General features: G+C 42.2%; 1 protein-coding gene across 2 annotated transcripts in view; it reads left to right on the top strand.

Annotated features, from left to right (window-relative positions):
• Nucleotides 1-22,044, top strand: part of HOOK3 (hook microtubule tethering protein 3) — a 253,534-nt gene that overhangs the window by 198,770 nt on the left and 32,720 nt on the right. For both annotated transcript variants that reach the window (XM_030194473.1, XM_030194474.1), the window contains exon 16: nt 4,994-5,081. In XM_030194473.1, the coding sequence (XP_030050333.1) occupies nt 4,994-5,081 (88 nt within the window). The remainder of the gene's footprint in view (nt 1-4,993; nt 5,082-22,044) is intronic.

Below are 22,044 nucleotides of genomic sequence, written 5' to 3'. Positions count from 1 at the left end.
ATAATGCTTTCGACAAATTCTCCCGCCGGCAGCCTTCAGCATCTACCTCATCAGGTAGACGTTTTTATGGGGGAAGGAGGGCTGTTCCCTACTCTTCTGGTAAGCGTAGGTACAATCCTCCCTCTCGACAGCCTGCGGCCCAGGCTAAGCCCCAGCGCGCTCGCTCTCATCAGCAGCGTGCGCCTCAGCAAGGCCCCACAGCTCCCCAGCAGAAGCAGGGGGCGAGCTTTTGACTGGCTCCAGCAGAGCATAGCCGATATCAAAGTGTCCGTGCCGGGCGATCTGTCGGTCGGGGGGAGGTTGAAAGTTTTTCACCAAAGGTGGCCTCTTATAACCTCCGACCGTTGGGTTCTTCAAATAGTTCGGCAAGGATACGCCCTCAATTTGGCCTCCATGCCTCCAAATTGCCCACCGGGAGCTCAGTCGTTCAGCTTCCAGCACAAGCAGGTACTTGCAGAGGAACTCTCCGCCCTTCTCAGCGCCAATGCGGTCGAGCCCGTGCCACCGGGGCAAGAGGGGCTGGGATTCTATTCCAGGTACTTCCTTGTGGAAAAGAAAACAGGGGGGATGCGTCCCATCCTAGACCTAAGGGCCCTGAACAAATATCTGGTCAAGGAAAAGTTCAGGATGCTTTCCCTGGGCATAGGGTTACCATTTTGTGTCCTCTGAAAAAGAGGACACATGTCACGCCCCTACCCCGCCCCCGCCACGCCCCCTTCGGGTCCTCGTTCCGCCCCTCTATTCCCCGCCCCCCGTCACATGGGTCCCCCCCTCACTTACTATCTAGCCCTGGTGGTCTAGTAGGGTCTTCTCTTCGGGGCAGGAAAGAGCCCCCTCTTTCCTGCCCGGAGCGCTGCCTGTCCTTGCCTGCTGCATCCTCCTCGGTCTGGCTGGAGATTCAAAATGGCCACCGAGAGTTGAAGTGGCCTCGCGAGAGTTCAACTCTCGGCGGCCATTTTGAATCCCCAGCCAGACCGAGGAGGATGATAGACAGGGGAGGCAGCGCTCCAGGCAGGAAAGAGGGGGCTCTTTCCTGCCTCGAAGACGTCACTAGACCACCAGGGAACATGGTAAGGAAGGGGAGGGGACGGGAGTAGGGTTACCACGGCGCCGATCGCTTGCCCACACGCACGCGCCTGCCCGCACCCGCGCCGACGTTTGTCCAGAAATCCGGACAAACGTGGGTGCAGGCAAAATCCGCCGGACGCCCCGGACATGCCCTCAAAAAGAGGACATGTCCGGGGAAATCCGGACGAATGGTAACCCTACCTGGGCACCCTTCTTTCCGTGATTCAGGAAAGAGATTGGCTATGCTCTCTGGACTTAAAGGATGCTTACACGCATATTCCGATACTGCCAGCTCACAGACAGTATCTCCGATTCCATCTGGGAACACATCACTTCCAGTACTGTGTGCTACCCTTTGGGCTCGCCTCCGCGCCCATGGTGTTCACGAAGTGCCTGGCTGTGGTAGCAGCAACGCTCCGCAGGCTTGGAGTGCACGTGTTCCCTTATCTCGACGATTGGCTGGTAAAGATCACATCCAAGGCAGGAGCTCTACAGTCCATGCAGATGACTATTCGACTCCTGGAGCTACTGGGATTTGTGATAAATTATCCAAAGTCCCATCTTCTCCCAGTACAGAGACTCAAATTCATAGGAGCTCTGCTGGATTCTCGCACGGCTCGCGCCTATCTTCCGGAGACAAGGGCCAACAATCTGTTGTCCCTTGTCTCCCGGGTGCGAGCGTCCCAGCAGATCACAGCTCGGCAGATGTTGAGATTGCTTGACCACATGGCCTCCACAGTTCATGTGACTCCCATGGCTCGTCTTCGCATGCGATCTGTTCAATGGACCCTAGCTTCCCAGTGGTTTCAGGCTGCTGGGGATCTAGAGGACGTGTTTTCTCGAATCCCTGCACTGGTGGACGATTTGGTCCAATTTGACTCTGGGATGCCCTTTCCAAATTCCTCAGCCACAAAAAGTGCTGACTACGGATGCGTCTCTCCTGGGGTGGCGAGCTCATGTCGATGGGCTTCACACCCAAGGGAGCTGGTACCTCCAGGAACAAGGTCTACAGATCAATCTCCTGGAGTTACGAGCGGTCTGGAATGCTCTGAAGGCTTTCAGAGATCGGCTGTCCCACCAAATTATCCAAATTCAGACAGACAACCAGGTTGCCATGTATTACATCAACAAGCAGGGGGGCACCGGATCTCGCCCCCTGTGTCAGGAAGCCGTCAGCATGTGGCTGTGGGCTCGCCGTTACGGCATCTTTCTCCAAGCCACATATCTGGCAGGAGTAAACAACAGTCTGGCCGACAGGTTGAGCAGGATTATGCAACCTCACGAGTGGTTGCTCAACTCCAGAGTAGTGTGCCGGATCTTCCAAGTGTGGAGCACCCCCTTGGTAGATCTCTTCGCATCTCAAACCAACCACAAGGTCCCTCAGTTCTGTTCCAGACTTCAGGCCCACGGCCGACTGGCATCGGATGCCTTCCTCCTGGATTGGGGGGAAGGCCTGCTGTATGCTTATCCTCCCATACCTCTGGTGGGGAAGACTTTGTTGAAACTCAAGCAAGACCGAGGCACCATGATTCTGATTGCTCCTTTTTGGCTGCGTCAGATCTGGTTCCCTCTTCTTCTGGAGTTGTCCTCCGAAGAACCGTGGAGATTGGAGTGTTTTCCGACCCTCATCACCCAGAACGAAGGGGCGCTTCTGCATCCCAACCTCCGGTCTCTGGCTCTCACGGCCTGGATGTTGAGAGCATAGACATTGCCTCTTTGGGTCTGTCGGAGGGTGTCTCCCGTGTCTTGCTTGCTTCCAGGAAAGATTCCACTAAGAGGAGTTACTTCTTTTTATGGAGGAGGTTTGCCATCTGGTGTGACAGCAAGGCCTTAGATCCTCGCTCTTGTCCTACACAGACCCTGCTTGACTACCTTCAAACCCCCATCAAACCTCCTACAGTGTCATGGGATCTCAATGTCGTTCTCACCCAGCTGATGAAACCTCCTTTTGAGCCACTGGATTCCTGCCATCTGAAGTACTTGACCTGGAAGGTCATTTTCTTGGTGGCAGTAACTTCAGCTCGTAGAGTCAGTGAGCTCCAGGCCCTGGTAGCCCATGCTCCTTACACCAAATTTCATCATAATAGAGTAGTCCTCCGCACTCACCCTAAATTCTTGCCGAAGGTGGTGTCGGAGTTCCATCTGAACCAGTCAATTGTCTTGCCAACATTCTTTCCCCGACCGCATTCCTGCCCTGCTGAACGTCAGCTGCACACATTGGACTGCAAGAGAGCATTGGCCTTCTATCTGGCGTGGACACAGCCCAACAGACAGTCCGCCCAAATGTTTGTTTCTTTTGATCCCAACAGGAGGGGAGTGACTGTGGGGAAACGCACCTTATCAAATTGGCTAGCAGACGGCATTTCCTTCACTTATGCCCAGGCTGGGCTGGCTCTTGAGGGTCATGTCACGGCTCACAATGTTAGAGCCATGGTAGCATCAGTGGCCCACTTGAAGTCAGCCACTATTGAAGAGATCTGCAAGGCTGCGACGTGGTCATCTGTCCACACATTCACATCTCATTACTGCCTGCAGCAGGATACCCGACGCGACAGTCGGTTCGGGCAGTCGGTGCTTCAGAATCTGTTTGGGGTTTAGAATCCAACTCCACCCCCCTAGGCCCATTTTTTATTCTGTTCCAGGCTACACTCTCAGTTAGTTGGATAAGTTGTTAGGTCAATCTCAGTTATGTCCTCGCCGTTGCGAGGCCCAATTGACCATGTTTGTTGTTTTGAGTGAGCCTGGGGGCTAGGGATACCCCATCAGTGAGAACAAGCAGCCTGCTTGTCCTCGGAGAAAGCGAATGCTACATACCTGTAGAAGGTATTCTCCGAGGACAGCAGGCTGATTGTTCTCACAAACCCGCCCGCCTCCCCTTTGGAGTTGTGTCTTCCCTTGTATTTGTCTTGCTACATACGGGACTGACGAACACGAGCCGGTTCGGGCGGGAAGACGGTCGCGCGGTGCGCATGGGCGCGCGAGGGCTAGCAAACGTCTTTGCTAGTGAAGATTCCGGTTGGAGGGGGTGCCGTGGACGTCACCCATCAGTGAGAACAATCAGCCTGCTGTCCTCGGAGAATACCTTCTACAGGTATGTAGCATTTGCTTTTCTGCTGATTCTTTCATATATGCTTTTCAACTGTTTGCACCTGACCACCCTATTAAGTCATGGTCAGTCTTTGTTTTTTGTTGCTTTACTTTGCATCCTTTCTAGTTCTGTAATATCATTTTTTTCAGTGTGGTACCAGAACTTTGCCCTGAAATGGCAGAAGGAAGTAACTCCATTCTGGCTGATTTGTAGGAAAATGGAAAAATCATTTTTCTTTCTTGGTTTCTCTGCAATGAACTTACTGCCTCGTGCCTCTGAAATATTGGTTTCTGAAAGAACTGTGCAGAAGTCCAGTATACATTATGATGGGACATACTTTGCTAATTTACAGATAGGTACTTAGTTTTGAGCATAAATGGACTTATTTTCTTCAACCATTGCAGAGCAGAACTGCTCAGGGTGCTCAGTGTGCTCAAGCCATGGATTGATAGAGGCATTATTAAATTTCCAGTTTTATGTTCTGTCCTTTTCCAAATAATTTATCTTCTGTTTGCTTTTCTTGGCTGCACACTGAACTGAAGATTTCAATGTTTTGTCCGCAGTGAATCCAGCATGCATTTGCTGAGGAATAACTTCTAATAAGGTACTCATATAGTTAGGATTATTTTTCCCTATATGTGTCACCTTGCACTTTTCTTTGGTAAATTTAGTTTGTTGTTTTAGATACCCAGCTCCCCAGTTTAGCAAGTCCTCCTGCAGAGCATGATTAAGGAGATCATTGAAACAGGTCAACTTAGAAAATTGAAATAGAAGGATGGATAACTTCTCTCTTCCCTGATAGGTGGTTAAAATTAACATTCTGTATCTGATTTCTAGGTTAGTAAATCAGAGACTTCTTGAAGTGCATTCCCAGGTTGATGAACTTCAGAAATCTTTACAAGAACAAGGTTCAAAAGCTGAAGATGTAAGTACTTTGATTAAAAATTGTTCAAGGAAGTATGCTGCTGTGCTGCATGTTACATGTCTGAAACTAAGAAGTATTGAAAATACAGATAATTCAAAATGCATTTGTTTAGTATACTTGTCTCCTGTGGTCAGTAGGATGTTTTGTGTTTTTCTCATCTACAAATTATGAATGTAGAACTGTTAATAGTATTCTGACTAAAACAATTGCCTAGCAAATGAAGTATGCATATACTTCAAGTATTTCAGTTTTTTGGTTTCATGGCATTTGAGTTTCATACTCAGTATCGTATCGTGAGTTCTTGTGTGTATGAATCTAAATGAACACTTAGAATACTACAAATTCAGAAAGATGAGAAAAAATACAAAAAGTGTAACATTTGTGCCAAAATCTTCAATAGAACGTTGCCCATCTGTGGTTGTGTAATGGGAAGAGTTCTAGTTGAAATTTTGTAAGGTTCAGTTTCAAGTCACCACATTTACAAACTTGTTTCTAAAATAAACCCATACACTTCAACATGGTCATGTTTTTAATATAAAAATCTCCATTGAAGGAAGTTTGTTTATATGTTTGTTTGAAGTAGTTCTTCATGCATTTGGACACTAAGCAAATGCAACTGTACTTGTCAAGGGATAATTTCATTGAGACGAGTGTCATCTATTTTTTTTACTTTGTGTCCACTCTTGTTTGAGGTAAAGGCTTCATGTGCACACCATCAATAAAGCTGGGATAAAGATGAAAGGCAATAAACTCAGAAGTAGTCTAAGGAAATACTACTTTATGGTAGGGGCAGTGGATGCATGGAACTGCCTCCTGGTGGAGTTGGACTGTTTTTGAAATCAAGAAAGCATGGGACAAGTATGTAGAAACTTAGGGAGAGGAAGGGATAGTAAATAGTTATGGATGGGCAGACCGGATAGGCCATATGGCCTTTACCTGTCATCATTTTCTCTGTTTCTGTGTTTGTTTGTCTACAGATTAAGCCCTGTATATATGTCTGTATATCTGTCTGCCTATCTAATCACTCCTTTGGTTTGGAAAGTATAATAAAAATGAAACCACACTTTGATATTTCATCTAACCCAGGGGTATCAAACTCCATTTTAATGTCGGGCCACAATGTCAATAAAAATATGTTGTAAGTAGACCAGTTGACTGGGAGAGCCTGTCTTGGATTTGGGGGATGGCTTGTGCGGGGAATGTTGCAGTTGCTAATAGTAATGCTGGGGCCTGAATGCACCTCCCTTATACAGGAATCACAGGAGCTCAGCCGCCCCCATATAACCCTCACTTGCTTACACAGACCCCAACTACACACATATAGTCATCTACTTCTTCTTAACAGCCACCCAAATCCACCAAACTCACATAAATTGAGTATTCTCATGGGTTTATATATTAAAGGTGATGGGCTATTAGTAGGGGAATGGAGGGCCTTTACAACCTTTTCCCTTATCCTCTCCTCTTGATAATCTCTTTTCCCACCTTAACCCCTTCCCCCCTCCCTCAGGCTTTTCAGACTCATCCTGCCATCTAGGTGCAGTCCTCCCCCAGATTCAACCCCTTTCTCTCACCCTCTCCCATGCTCATCCAATCTCCCCAAATCAAATCTCCTCTCTCATTCTCATCTCTTCTCGGCTCATCTGTCTGTCTAATCCCTCACCCCTAGGCTTCACTTTCCCAAATTCACCACTTCTCTGTTACCACAACATACTTATTCCATTTTTTCTTCATGCCAGAGTCTTTTACTCTGACCATCCTTTGATCAACCATTCAGTCCTTCACATCCATGCTCATCTTTTCTTTCACCTTTTTTATGTTCATCTTATTTCTCTGTGCCAATTTTCACTCTGTCACTGCCTCTTCTCTCCAGAGTCATTCACTCATCCATTCTCTATCAGCTTCCCAGGCTCACCCTCTTTACTGCAAAAAGTCTCTCAAGCGTCTTGCCTCCGTCTCCTTATTTTTTCCTCTCTTTTGTCCAGCAAATCCCCTTTTCCTTGCACCACCTCTGTACAATCCAGCATTCCCTTCTCCTGTCCTCATCCTCGCACCTCCTGCACCAGTGTGCCTGTGTCCTGCAGAATCAGTAAAACAAGTATCTCAGCACTGGCTGCAGAGCCTTTAAACCTTTGCACTCAAGCCACTGCCACTTTCTGTTCATGGCAAGATGCGGCAGCATGGAGGATACAGGGTGCTTAAAAAGAATGTTTTACAAGGGCAGTGGGAAGATAAAGGGCTGCAGTGGACTAAAAGTTGCCTGCAGGCCATATGTTTGACATCCCTGATCCAACCATTAAATGTCACTGTCATCAGATTTCAAAGAATTCATGTTACATTTAAACCACAGGGTACCACTGTTGTCACCTACTAGTGTTTCTCCACTACTAGGTAACAACATACAGTACATTGCAATCATTAAAGCTATATGATTCATTTATTAGGTTTTGCAGTAGAAGTGGCTAGCCCAACAGGCATAGATATGTGGCAGCAAAGGTGAGGTGAGTGGAGTTCATGGTAGAAAACATGTGGATCATGTCTTACGGAATAACTTCCAACCACACCACACGTAGGTCTGTATTTGTCATTTGTATTTTTATTTAATTAAAGGAATTTATCTGATGATCCAAAAAAATGTAGACCTCGGCAAAGTACAGCATATCTTCAGAACGGATCATGTGTGTATATATCTGTGTCATCGCTGTGTGCTTGTGACAGAGAAGAGAAGTACAGGTGAAAGGAGCAGTTCCCTAACAGTTATGTTTTAGTGGATCAATGTTTCTTTGCTGCAGTAGCTGAAACTTTCTTGTTAGGCATGCATTGGGCCATTTATGGGAAGGCTGCATTTCTGTGGAGCTTCTGGTTCATTGTGGACCATCTTTAGAGTCAGATCCCCCCCCCCCCCCCCCCCCCCCCCCCCAATACCAAATTTGGTCCAATTTTTGTGAACGTTTTAGAGCTATTTTGTCTCCAGACAGATGGACAGGGTGTTTGTGGTTTTTTTTTTTTTTACCCCTTCTGTATAATTTATTTACAATATTCTGTTGACCAGAAAGAATAAAATAGGCTACCATTTTCATTTGGTTCACAGTATTAGGTTAAAGCTTATCTTTCCATTTGTTTCAGAAATATAAAATATTTGTGCTACCGCCAGCTGTGGTGTTTAAATATTTTACATATATTCGGCGCTACCCCTGAAGCAGCAGTGTTGAATTTGTGTATCAGTAAGCACTGTCACTGTATGAATAGCCGCTGATATTCAGCTGCTATCTGTATAGCCATATGAATAAATTAAGGGCAGCCTATTAGTTGGCCTAAATTATCTGTATAGCTGTATAGATAGTGGCTGAGTATTGCAGTCTATCCCTAGATTTAAGCTGCATGCCAACCCTCCACTGTGATGCTATCTAGATAGTGCCGAGTGGTCTGTACAAATTGTCAGCGGCACTATCCATCTAGTGCTACTGAAAAATCAAATATAGGATTTATACGTTTAGCAGTAAAACATGTAAATACTTTTCAATATCAATCTAGTTGAATATACCAATGTCTAATGTGTTGAAAGTTAAAAGAAGGTTTGAAATAGTTTTTTTTTTTTTTTAAGATTTTTTCTGTTGGCAACCTGCTTCCACCCATAGCAGTGTATAACTTTTTAATGGTCTGTTCTGTAGCTCTACATTGTCTTCCAAAAGAGAAATGTCACCTGGATAGGGTGGTGATGGCTGTAAAGAGCCCCTGAAGATTGTTTTCCTTCTGAGGATGAAAAAATTCCCAACAAAAGCGCCAGTCTGTTTGCTTTATGAGCCTCCTCTGACAAATATTGGAAAAGTTAGTTTTCATATCTTTGATGGCTGTTTTTTCGTATCTTTGATGGCTGTTAAATGTAATGCTCCATCCAATCAGTTAGTGATCGAGCCATTGTGTGATGTAGAACTTTAAAATCTTTTTCATTTGACATAGCATCAGCCACTCAGATTATGAAAGCAATGCCTGTAACAGATAGAGGAATTGAATGACCTTGTTCTGAAATGTCCAGTTTATCTGTTCTAAGAAAAGATAAGAGAGAAAATGCCAAATGCTTCAGAATTGAGCTGTTCAGTAAAAGAAGGACATTATCTGTTAGTCTGAAGTACTGCCTGTTTGTCCATACCTAATAATGTATGTGACATCTAATCTGGAAACTCGGCATAAAGGAACCGAGATGGTAAAGTTGTTAACAAGCAACTTGGGGATCATTAAAGCACCTCATTAACCTTGATTTCCTCAGCTGCAGGAAAGTTTCTACCAGCTATAATATTTTTTAAAAACTGTTTTATTGATATTCAATTGTTATTTTGTGATATTTATATCTGCATATGAGAAGTTTTCAAATAAATTAAAAAGCTTGTCCAATAAGTTAAAAAAAAATCTTTTGTCCTCCACCTTTTAAGGCACTGCCTATCCAATTGAAACAGCTTTAGGCTTGTTACAGATAGACCAACAATAAAGAACGACAACGTGGATGCAGCAGCTCATAGGTTTGCTTGCTTTGTTTTGAGTCTACTAGAGATGACGGCTGTGCGGGGGAGTGGAAGCAGAGATTAACCAAATTGGCTTCCTTGCTTACAGTGGACTAGATAGGCTCACTTCCACTCCTTCTATTAAACCTCCTTGCCAGGATGTACCAGGCAGGGCACCTCCATTTTGAAGGCGGTGCTCACAGGAGGAGGGAGTCCTATTCCCTCGTGCCTCAAAAGGTGTGGGAGGATGTTTGTGGGGGTCATTAGGCCACCAGGGCGGGTTGGAGTGGTGCCCACTGGGCCACCAGGGAAACTGTTTTGCACTAGGGGGGGGGGGGGGCTGGAGGTCCACTGGACCCCCAGCCCCTTGTGTCTGGGTGGGAGGTGGAGGTGTGCGGGGGTGGGTAGGGGGCTCTGGAGGTCCACTGGACCTTCAGCTCCTTGTTTGACAGCCCGGATCTGTCAAACAAGTTCTGTGGGAGGATTGTGTGTGATTTTCAAAACTAATAGCGAAAAACAGAACAAAATCCCTCGCAAGGCACAAAAGTAACAAACACCAAAAGAGAAATAGACTAGATGAAATAAAAGGTGTCACCTTCGCTGTGTTTGTTACAAAACTAATAGCTCACATAAATTTGCATGTGCTTAATTTTGATCATCGGGGCTTTATTTCCTCGCAGTGTTTCAGCTCTAATTTTAGAGCACTGATCAGAACAGCACAGGGTATTTGATCATCTACCCATGAATGAATATGAAGCAATCTTGTGTACCATGTTGTCTGTTGGTGTGAGATCTGCTCAGAAAAAAAGAGGAATGCGAACTTTGCAGAACCAGTAAACAAAACAGACAACAAAGGTGGTCCAGGAAGGAGGAACAACCAGTGATGCAAGTTTAATATTTTTATTGAAGAAGGACCCGACTTGGCCAAGTTTCGACAAGAAAGCCTTTTATCAAAGGTCACCAGGTTCTTTAGTTGTAAATACAATGGACACATTTTAGGACACAGTCATTTGCAAATGCAATGACCCAGATTACACAGAGGCTTTAGGGTTGCTGTCTGTGTTTTTTTCTGGTGTAAGATCAGCAGCATTTTAGCAGTTTAATCTCTTGCCTTTCTCCTACCACTGGTGATACTTCATATCAGATCTCTAGAGGCTGCTCTACTACAGAGAAAATGCCTTTCCTTGTGCTTTGCAGGAATGTCTGTTTTTTAATTTTCTGAAGTTATTGAATTAACTTGATGAACATTTGGCCATCAAGACAACTGTCCTTTTTCCTATTTTGTGGATTAATCGCCTATTTCAGATAGAGATAAGTTCTTCACAATGAAAGAGCCAATCTTCTAGAAAGCACCGCAGGCCACAAAATACTAGTTGCTGACATTTATGTTGATTTGGCAGCCATCTTGGATTTCACAGCCTGCAAGATTTGAACTTTGTGTTCTCCATATTGCTTACAGACCCTTATATAAGTACATAAGTGTTGCCATACTGGGACAGACTGAAGGTCCATCAGGCCCAGCATTCTGTTTCCAACAGTGGCAAATCCAGGTTACAAGTACCTGGCAAGGTCCCAAAACAGTACAATACGTTTTATGCTGCTTATCCTACAAATAAGCAGTGGATTTTCCCTTGGGGTGTCAGTGGAGAAGTGGCCTAGTGGTTAGGGTGGTGGACTTTGGTCCTGGGGAACTGAGGAACTGAGTTCGATTCCCACTTCAGGCACAGGCAGCTCCTTGTGACTCTGGGCAAGTCACTTAACTCTCCATTGCCCCATGTAAGCCGCATTGAGCCTGCCATGAGTGGGAAAGCGCGGGGTACAAATGTAACAAAAAAAAAAATGTTTGAGGTCGGGGGATTCCCAGATGAAGCTGCAGTGGTGACATCTTCATTTTCCACCCACAACATGGGTTGTCATCTCCAAAGGTTCCTTTTCTTATTGTGCTCTTGGAAGAGGGAATTTTTTCTTTTCTGAATCAATAGACCAGTTGGACCAAGTCTAAGGATAAACATTAAGTTAGGCTACAGTTTCAGGTACATCAGGCTAGAGGAATGACCAATCCTTTGTCCTGTTACCTCCCATAGCAACTGTTTCCTGTGTGGTAAGGTCTGCACCAGTCAGCATAGGATTATTAGTACAGCAGAGAAGACTTCACATGCTGATTCTGTAGTGACTGGTTCAGGAGATGCTTTACTGGACTGATGTGACTAGTTGGATTACAAGGGGATAGATTCTTAACATACTATTCTACATAGTATGCACCGAGGCTTTCTCAGATATTGGAAAGTCTCTACAGAGAAGGTAAATAGCACTTAGGTCTGTGGTCTTAGATGTGCTCATTATCTGACTCAGCCTATGCCTTAAGGCAAACCCAGTTTTATTCATGAGTGCTTTGTTTTCTCCTAGGATTCCATGAAGGAGGTAATTATCAAAAGCCCAAATCCTTCCTGCACAGAAGTTTCACAGTCCTATTCTTCTTTAGGAAAGGATCTGAAGGTGGCGAAACAATGAGATGAGGCGGTGGCTAAATCCAGAAGGATGCTAGGTTGCAGAACAAAGGGTATAAGAGCAGAAAGGAGATCATAATACCCCTATACTGGGTGCTGGTCAGGCCTCACGTTTGTAGTACTTTGAGTTTTGGCAGTCATAAGAGCATAAAGAGGCTGGAGTCAGTACACAGGAAAGCGACAAAATTGTAAGAAGCCTCCAGCAGACTACTCAAAAGGGCTGGAGGTCCTAAATATGTATACCCTAGAAGAGAGAACAGGCAGAGGACATATGAAAGGGAGAAGGAGTGGAAGGGATAGTAGAGATTAGTAATTGATATGGATGGGTAAGCTAGATAGGCCATATAGTCTTTATCTGCAATCATTTTTCTGTTTCTATGAAAGGAATTACTGAGCGTTTTCCACATGAGTAGTAGCTCCAGAACCAGAAGACGTGATATGAAGCTATGGGGAGGCAGGGTCAAAAACATAAGTAAATAATTTTTCATAGAATTGGTAGTGGATGCCTGGAATCCACTCCCAAAAGAGGTGGTGGAAGCAAAAATTGAATTGAAAAAGAAATGGGTTTACACAGTGGGTCCCAAAAAGTAATGACTCTTGCACTTCTAAGAAATCATGTGGAAAGTAAGAACCTGCACTGTATGGCAGGTACAACCCTAACAACCTTCCTGGGCAGACTTGACAGGCCAAGTTGGTCTTTCTGTTTGCCATTTGTGGTTTCACATTTGAGACAGACATAGGTATACTCACGAGAATGTGGTGGTAGTGTTCAAATCTGGTCAACCAAATTTGCTTGGATAACTGTGACTGATCAGTGCTACGTATGAGTACTGACCAGCTATAACTGAAACTGCTCTTGAGGAATTCCTCCAGCACATACTCTTTTTGCCTAGATACATTTTTCCTGACAATCTGCCCACACAAAACTTTGCAGATTAACTGGTAGGAGACGAGGGATAGAGGGAGTTCAGACCTCTGTTTTGTCTGGCTTACTCCCAATTTTGACTGGAGAAACTCTTTAAATGTCAATTCCATGGCATGAAGGACTAGGTCTGTGGTTGACAGTGGTTTTCTGTTTTCCAACCCAAACCAAGAGTGGAAGATGACAAATGTCAAGATGATCAAATGTTGCAAAAAAAGTTCCTTTAATGGGTAAAGTGCATGTAGATACAAGTCCCAATCAGAGAAACTCAACACAGGCTGGACAGTCTTCATCAGGAAAGTCTCGGTACATAACAAAAACCAAAAGACATAAATGCAAAACTGTATGTTGCCTACCCCAGTCTAACCAATATCCAGAAATATCTCTATGAAAATGCAAGTAAATGTGTGGTGTTTTACAGCATGTGTACTTTTATCCATGGAGGGAATGGGCAATTTTCAAAAAACCCAGGTCAATGTCTTTTTACAGCTGCCCTCCCTTTGGATTCTTACTCTTAGTGAGAATGTGGTTGATATGAGCTATACCTCTAGTCTAGACTATTCATTTATTGCAGTTTACTGCTCTGTTTACATTTTATTGATGTACTCCAAAGAATTGATATGTTGTATGAAGTACTTGTTATGTATTCTACTGTTTCCCTGCAAACTGCTATAGGTTAAATCTGTTCAAGGAAAGCGGTCTATTAATGTCACATTCGAATAATATATAAACCATCAAACAGGCAAAATAAGTGGAAAAATCGAATGTGTATATTAGAATAAGAATTGCAGTGTGTCTTCTGTTTGTGAGTTACTAACTAGTTTCTTCTGTTACTTACTTTCTTCTTTTTTGCTTTGTACTAATGCCGTCTCTCTTGGCATGATTTCTGCACCAGGCTATTGTGAGTATGGCTTTCTGTTTAACATGGATTCTAATCATTTGTTAAGGCATTTATTTTCTTGGTCAAATGTGGTTATGAAAGGACCCTATTTTCTGAGCTCCGAATCATCATACAGAGAGGCATTCTATTGGAAAAGCTCAAAACAACTGATACTAATTAATAAGGGTGTACAGCCTTTTGTATTTTTCTCTTGATTTGTTCAGAAATTTTTTTTCCTATTTGTACGTTATAAGAGCGATTATCATTAAGAGTGCATATTCCTTTGGAAAAAATGGGCACGCTTTTGAAAGAGTGCACACTTAACCCCCCCAAATATCGGGTGGGGGGGGGATTATATGTTATCTATCTCATTGGGTGGGGGGGAAATGACGTGATGACGTGAAATTTGACATCTTCCATGTTGTTGCTAATGAATACGTATCCCTATTAATTAATCTAGTCTTTGATTGCTACATGATCTAGATAAAAATTTAATTTTAGGTCCAAAATTTTAAAGCCCTCAATCTTTTTTGTCACATTTCTAATTAGTGTTGAAAAGTTGGTATTTCATTGGTTCAGTTGATTCACATGGACTTTTACTAAAGCTTAGCTCGAGTTATCTGCAGCAGGGCCCATAGAAATAAAATGGGCCTTGCAGCAGATAACTCGAGCTAAGTTTTAGTAATAGACCCCCCTACTGTATTGCAAAAAAAGGTACCATTTTTTAGGTATGTTTATTTTAATTACATTTATTTTAATCAGTAGCTCTAGTTCATTACAGTCTTGTACTATGACATGAATTATTTGTAGCTACTAAAATGAAAAAGAAAAATGTATGATCAAAATTTGTAGTGAACATCTCTTTTCAATTGGTGGTATCTCATATGTCTTAACTCTGCTCATGGTCCACATTAATTCCTTCCCTGAGCAAGCCTACTGGTTAAAAAAAAAAGTACCTGCTGGCTTGCACCATGCATGCTTTTTTAGGTGTGATATCATTTTATAAGAACCCTATTATACATTTAAAAAGCATTTTAGTGCAAAACGGTTTAGAAAATTAACCCTTAGGGCCCTGTTTAGTAAGACGCACTAGCTTTTTTAGCGCATGCTAATGCTGGAGACACCCATATATTCCTATGGGTGTGTCTAGTGTTAGTGCCCACTAATTTTTACCACACGCTAAAAATGTTAGTGCGCCTACAACGCTGCTTAGTAAATAGGGCCCTTAATATGCTAATGTATTGTGCCTCTCTGTACACAGGCTTTCTGATATTAGTCCATCACATCTGGTGTTGAGATGTGTGACTATTTCCCATTCAGTGCTATGGAATCTATATTTTTCTATTTTACCACGTTTGTCTATGCTGGCTGTGAGCCAACTTGTCCATAGTCCAATTTCATGTGCTGCTTGTATTGATCTCTCATTGTTAAGTTTAAGTTCACTTAACCATTCCTATGTGACAGTTTTGATGTACTTGTGGTTTTTGAAGTAATTTTCTACTACATTTGTGCTTCAACCAGCTGTTTTGTTTACTGCTAATTTTTTCTAAAAGAGAAATTATTTTGGTTCACAAATTTTGTTGCTACTTTCCATGGATTCTGACTCCTTTTCTTTTGTTCTTTGGATTGCTTGTGCAAGTGTTTTCACAGTTCATCAAGTTTTGAGTATTACAGTCTGTTGCTGCTCAGTATGCCCAAAGGCATATGATGGCAGTTCTGTACTGTCTAATCTATTTGATTGAAACCCATATGATCCTTATTTCTTGGTATGTACAATCTTAACATATGCTGATTCTTCTTGATTAACTGGTGGACATGGAGGCATTTTTCTTGTTCTTACCTCCAATTTTTCAAGACTTTTATAGGTCCAGTCTACAATTCCAATTCTGTACAAGAGTCCAGGGTCTGCAACTTGTATTTAATTTTATTTAATAGTCTTAACTTCATATCCTATTTCTGTCCTGTTCTTAAATAACATTCAGAATTGTTATTGTTTATATTCTGCCTTAAACCAGGGACATAGCCAGTCTTCCCCCTTCACCCCCCCCCCCCTTGCACGCTAAACATACCTTTACTGGTGGGGATATCGAGGCCCACAATGCCTAGCCACTCCCCTTCTCCTCATGCTGCTTCCTTCCTGCAGAAGTCAGCTGCAGGCCTTCAGCCGCAGACGCTAGGACTTCTCACGCATGAGCAGGCATGAGAAGGCATGCCTCCAACTTGTGAAGGAAGGAAACTGTGCAAGGAGGAGGGGAGCAGCAGCACTGTATTTGGCTGGTGGGGCTTCAGTATCCCCGCCAGCAGCCAGCAAAGGTAAAGGGGGGTGCAGAAGTTTAGGGGGAGCCCAGGCCTCCCTGTGGCTACACCACTGCCTTAAACCATAGTGGATTACAACGCATAAGACATAATAAAAATGCCAACAAGCAATAAAAACAAAATAACTACAGTAACTACAGTAAAATAAAATGAGACAGAACTTTATTAGATAATTACATAAATCCTTACTATGTCACCCTACTGAATCAGTCATTGATAAAAGACTCTGGCTAAGGTCATCCATTCCATGGTACTGATTTTGAACACCAGATATCTTGCTCTGACTTACCATGATCACACATCATAAAGCCAAGGACTTGGCAGAATCACCAAAGGTACTAAGTAGATAGGCCTTGAACCGCTTTCTAAAAGCTGTTGTATATCAGTTCTCAAGTTGAGCTGGAAGCCAACTCCACTCTCTGACCAGTGATAGGTATATTATCTGATTTCTTTGAAATGTATGTTTCTAATAACTGGATTTGTTAAATATATGGCATCCTCTGAATTTCATAATAAAATCAAACGTACAAATAAAATGCACACTAAAATATGAATTGTCATTAAAATACCAACTCATTAAAATTGGATTTTGTGCAGAACTTTCTTTGAATGCTAACACAAATGTGTCTTCAAATGTTTTTTTTTCTAACAGTAAGAAAATTTTGCTTTTACTGTAACATGGCAGGAAGAACATTCCACAGTTGTGGCTGCCATACCAAGCAAATAGTTGTGTGCTGGTCTTTCTATCTTCCTTCAAAGATGAAACACTAAGGGAGAAGTTATCAGCATGGTCTCATTGTAAATCGATTTATGCATCTAGCTTCTCTTATATCAGCACAAAATTGTAGAATGCTCTACCAACTGCCACAAAAACTATGCATGTTTTGGCAGACTTCCGTAAATTACTAAAGACTCACTTGTTCAAAGAGACTTACCTAAAGGATCCCTCATAAATGAGCAGACATCAAAACTTTACCTAAACAAGTTAACGTTGAACTCTTTTTATTTGTCTATTTATTCACATTATTACTGTTGAATGTTCTACATTCACCCTTGATCTTCATTGCTTGAACTGAACTGTATATTTACTTCTTATGACTTATTTTATCTCTGTACTCTAGATGTAATATTACTCTGTATTTCTCATTCCGGAATGGCGATCGCCATTACGGCATAATGTAAGCCACATTGAGCCTGCAAATAGGTGGGAAAATGTGGGATACAAATGCTGCAAAATAAATAAATAATATAACTTGTGTTAGAATAACCTGCCTTAACGGTAGCCCACATTGATAACTTCTCTAATGCTGACTAAAGGAGTGAGGAGGGCTCATGTTGGCTAGTAATTTATAGTGCTTTAGAAACTAAGCGCAAACATTGAAACTGACAAAATTTTACAGGTAACCAGTAAAAGTCTTTTAAAATGGGGGAAATATGATCATACCTGATCACTCTGAAAACAGCTAAGGCAACAGCGTTCTGTGCTAATTATAGTGAATTAATAGCTTTCTCAGGGAGCCCTAAATATGCCAAATTACAATAGTCTAAAAATGGTAAAATTTAACTGGATTGCTTTATGGAAATCTTGATGATCTAGATAAGCATGCAAACATCGGACTAAACAAAGTTTAGAATATTTTTCAAAGAATTTTAGGCACTAGCAGAGCCATATTGTCTGGAGTCTAGTGTAATCCCCAAATAGACTTATTTTCATATTACTATTTTAGAGGCCCCTAATTCAACTGATTCAGGTGGGGAGAAAATTACAATAAAATGAAACTATTGTTGCTCCTGGTAATTTATAGATAGCCTGTTGTTTGTACATGAATTAGTATAGTTCTTAATAACTTTAGAAGAAGAATACCCTTTGCAAGAATACTTGGGCTAAACCAGTGGTTTCCAAACCTGGTCCTAGAGGCACCCAGAATCTCTTTCATGAATATCCTGAAAACCTGACTGGTTGGGGTGAGTGCAGTTTAAAAGGGATCTTGCCAGTTATTTGTGACCTGGATTGGCCACTGTTGGAAACGGAATGCTGGGCTTGATGGACCTTTGGTCTGTCCCAGTGTGGCAATACTTATGTACTTATGTAATCGCTTAAGCCAATTAGTACCAATAATTGGGCACTAAGAATAGATTATTGGCAATAATAAATTTGTGCACACTTTCTTTACAGTTGCATTAATGTTTCTATATGGATTCAAAAAGGGTGCATGGATGGGTTAAGGGTGTTTCTAGAATTTGCACATGGTGTTATACAGTTTAAAGTATCCATGCCTAATTTAGGCTTGGGGATTGGGCATTGGGCATTCTGTAAATGGCGTTCAAGTTGGAGCGCCATTTATAGAATGGCACTTAGCACTCATATTTTTTGGTGCCCAGTTTACAGAATTCAGTCCATATTATCTGCATTTATTGCAGCAAACAGCTTGTAAATTGTAGGTAAGCAAATTAATAGGTGATAGCATTGAAGGATGTTACTTTAAACATAGAAACAGAGAAAAATGAAGGCAGATAAAGACTATATGACCTATCCAGACCGCCCATCCGTGCCATCTTCTATACCTTTCACTGCCTCAGAGATCGTATGTACTTGTCCCAAGCTTTCTTGAATTCATATACAGTTTTTGTCTCCACCGCTTCCACCGGGAGGCCATTCCACCACCCTTTCTGTGAAGAACTATTTCCTCAGATTACTTTTGAGTATTTACCTTTTCACCTTCGTCCTGTGCCCTCTCATGCTAGAGTTTCCTTTCAATTGAAAGAGACTTGCCTCCTGTGCATTTATGCTATGTAGGTATTTAAACATCTCTATCGTATATAAAGTATGCATATTGAGATCTTCTTTGACAAAGACCACTGACCATTAGATCTTTTTGGTCTCAGCGTTGTACATAGGACTCTAAATAAAGTGTTACCAGAGTCTTAAACAGGTGCATCATCAGCTCCTTTTTCCTTCTGGCCATTCCTCTCCCTGTGCACCTACGTATCCTTCTGGCTTCCGCTGTCACCTTTTCTACCTGTTTGTCCACCTTAAGATCATTACATATGATCATACCCACTCCTTTTTCATGCACACTAGTTCTTCACCCCCCCCCCCCCCCCCACCTAAGGTTTTTGCAGCCCAATTGCATGACCCTGCATTTTTTAGCATTAAATCTTAACTTCTAAATTCCATACCATTCTTCAAGCTTCGCTAGGTTGTTCCTCATGTTGTCCACACCATTAAGAGAGTCTGCCCTATTGCAGATTATGGTATCAACCACAAAGAGGCAAACCTTACCAGACAGTCCTTCAGCAATATAGCTTACAAAAAATGTTAAAAAGAACTGGCCAAGAACTGACCCTTGCTGCACACCACTGTTAACATCCCTTTCCTCAGAGTGAGCTCCATTTACTACTACTATCTCTTGCCTGCCACTCAACCAGTTCCTAATCAGTCAGGACCCATACCGAGGTCACTCAGTTTATTTATTAGTTGTCTATGTGGAACCATGTCAAAAGAATTGCTAAAATCTAAATACACCACATACTTTCCCTCGATCTAACTCACTGGCTCTAGTAAAGCCATGTTGCCTTGGGTCCTGTAATCCAGTGGATTCCAAAAACTTTATTCTGTTTTAAAAGCATTTGGAAAAGTAATATTCCTGTTATTAACCACTGTAGTGTTAACACTGGCTATCTGAACAATTGATCTTTTGGAGCTTTTTTTGATGTTGGTGGAGAGACGTTAAATGTTTGAGAAAACTTTTGACACTCCATCAGGACCAGGGCTGCTGTTAGCTAATTTCCATTTCTTTGGTTGTTACTTCAGGCCATTTTATAATCTTGATGTTTGGCTTTTCCATTACTTTATACTGTGCAGCCATTTACTTTCTCTACTGTGGTCTACGGAATCCTCATATAAACTTCTGCAGAACTTCTCTGTTTCAGCATTGGTTGGTTAGTAATTTAGCTGCATTGATGTTCTTATCATATTTCTTATAGAATTGCTTTGGGTTTTCTGAATAGTTTATTTTGGTATCTCTCTCCATTTTGTTTTCTTCATATCTCAGCAATGTTTGTGCTTCCGCTGTTACTTTACATTTGTTATTGGCAGATATAAATTTAAGATACGTATACTTCACTCTGAGGTTTTGATTCTTTCCCACAGTTTTTGGCATCTTCAGTCCATTGAGATACTTTATTACTTGTACCACTGCATGCAGAGGTATTTTTGACTGAATTTTTCTAAGGAGGATTTATGTGTTTGATACAGATGTCCAAATGCTTGAAAGCTATGAATTTATTGGTATTCATTGACTGCCTTTATGGAGAGATTTACCCAAGGAACTGTACAGCAGGTACAGTTTAGTATAAAACTTGAATTTTGTTAACAGCATAAGAATAGTAAAATGACCAAATACTATTTAGAAATACAATAAGTAAGGTAAACTTGAAAACAACAAATGAAAACATAATAGGACTACCATGAAACAGTATCAAAAATATACGCATTTAACAGCGCTGAAATTCAAGTAAGAGTTATAATACAATGTCGGTATAATACCAATCAAATGCCTAATCACGCATTAGAACATTCAGATAACATGGATATGTTGCTAATGCCTTCCTGCAATACAGCTTACCATGTAGCCAAGAGGCCTAGTACAGATATATATAGGTGGGGACAAGATGAGTGATATGGAGTCAGATGCAATAAATAGATGGGTGGCTAAATTCACGGCAAATTCAGGTCTAAGTTGCAGTGTGGGTAGCAAGCTAGTCCAGGTGCAGAATGAGTGTATAGTCAGTTACCCTATGTATCAAATGGCTTGCGAGAAGAGCCAGGCTTTCACCTGCTTCCTGAATTACAGGTAGTCTCTTGAGTTATATGTAGCCCCTCTAGGAGCAAATTCCACAGCGTGGGAGCTACTCCTGAGAAGGCTCACCAGTGGGTTATCATATCATACAATTTCTTTTGATGAGGGTACAAATAGTGATGCTCCTTGAGAGGACCTTGGAGGTCTCAAAGTTGTGTAAAGGGCTAACTTATTCTTTAAGTACTCTGGCTTATTTTGTCTGACCTTGAAAATCCAACAGAGTTTTAAATTTACCCCTTAAGGCACTGGTAGCCAGTGTAGTTTCTGCAGGAAGGGTGTGATGTGATCACGCCGCTTGCAGCCTTCTATCAGTCGTGCTGCTGCATTCTGAATTAGTTTGAGCTGATTCAAACTCTTTTTTTTTTTGTGACCAGTGTACAGAGCATTGCAGTAGTCTAGTGATGTTATGGGAAGGACCACTGTGGTTAGACTTGTCTTTTTAATATGTGAAGAGAAATTTCATAGCTGCCACAGACAATCTTTAAAGGTTGTTTGAATTTGCAGGATCAGAGTGAGTGAGTCAAGCAGTATCCCCTATTTGACTGACTGTACATTTGTCCTTTAGATTGTAAGCTCCTTTGAGCAGGGACTGTCCTTCTATGTTAAATTGTACAGCGCTGCGTAACCCTAGTAGTGCTTTAGAAATGTCAAGTAGTAGTAGTAGTATCCCAAGATTCCTGACCTGTGATTTTAGGGGGAATTCATATTTCCCGAAATGTATTTTGAAATCGGGTATTTGTTCACTTTTGTTAGGTACTCAAAGAATCTCAGTTTTGCTTGGGTTCATGCAGAGTTTGTTGTTGTTTGCCCATTCCTAAGTTGCGGTTAGACAGGCAGTCAGTTTACTCAAAGTTTTGGGTAGATCTGGCTCAGTGGGTTTGAGTAGTTGTACACCATCAGCATAGATATAGAATTTTGTGTCCATTGACTGAAGCAGCTCAGCCAGAGACTGGAGATAAATATTAAATATAATGGGA

The sequence above is a fragment of the Microcaecilia unicolor genome, chromosome 2, assembly GCF_901765095.1.
Source record: "Microcaecilia unicolor chromosome 2, aMicUni1.1, whole genome shotgun sequence".
In the NCBI taxonomy this organism is placed as follows: Eukaryota; Metazoa; Chordata; class Amphibia; order Gymnophiona; family Siphonopidae; genus Microcaecilia; species Microcaecilia unicolor.
Note: the sequence above shows the minus strand (reverse complement) of the source record. Positions and strands in the feature narration are given on the sequence as shown.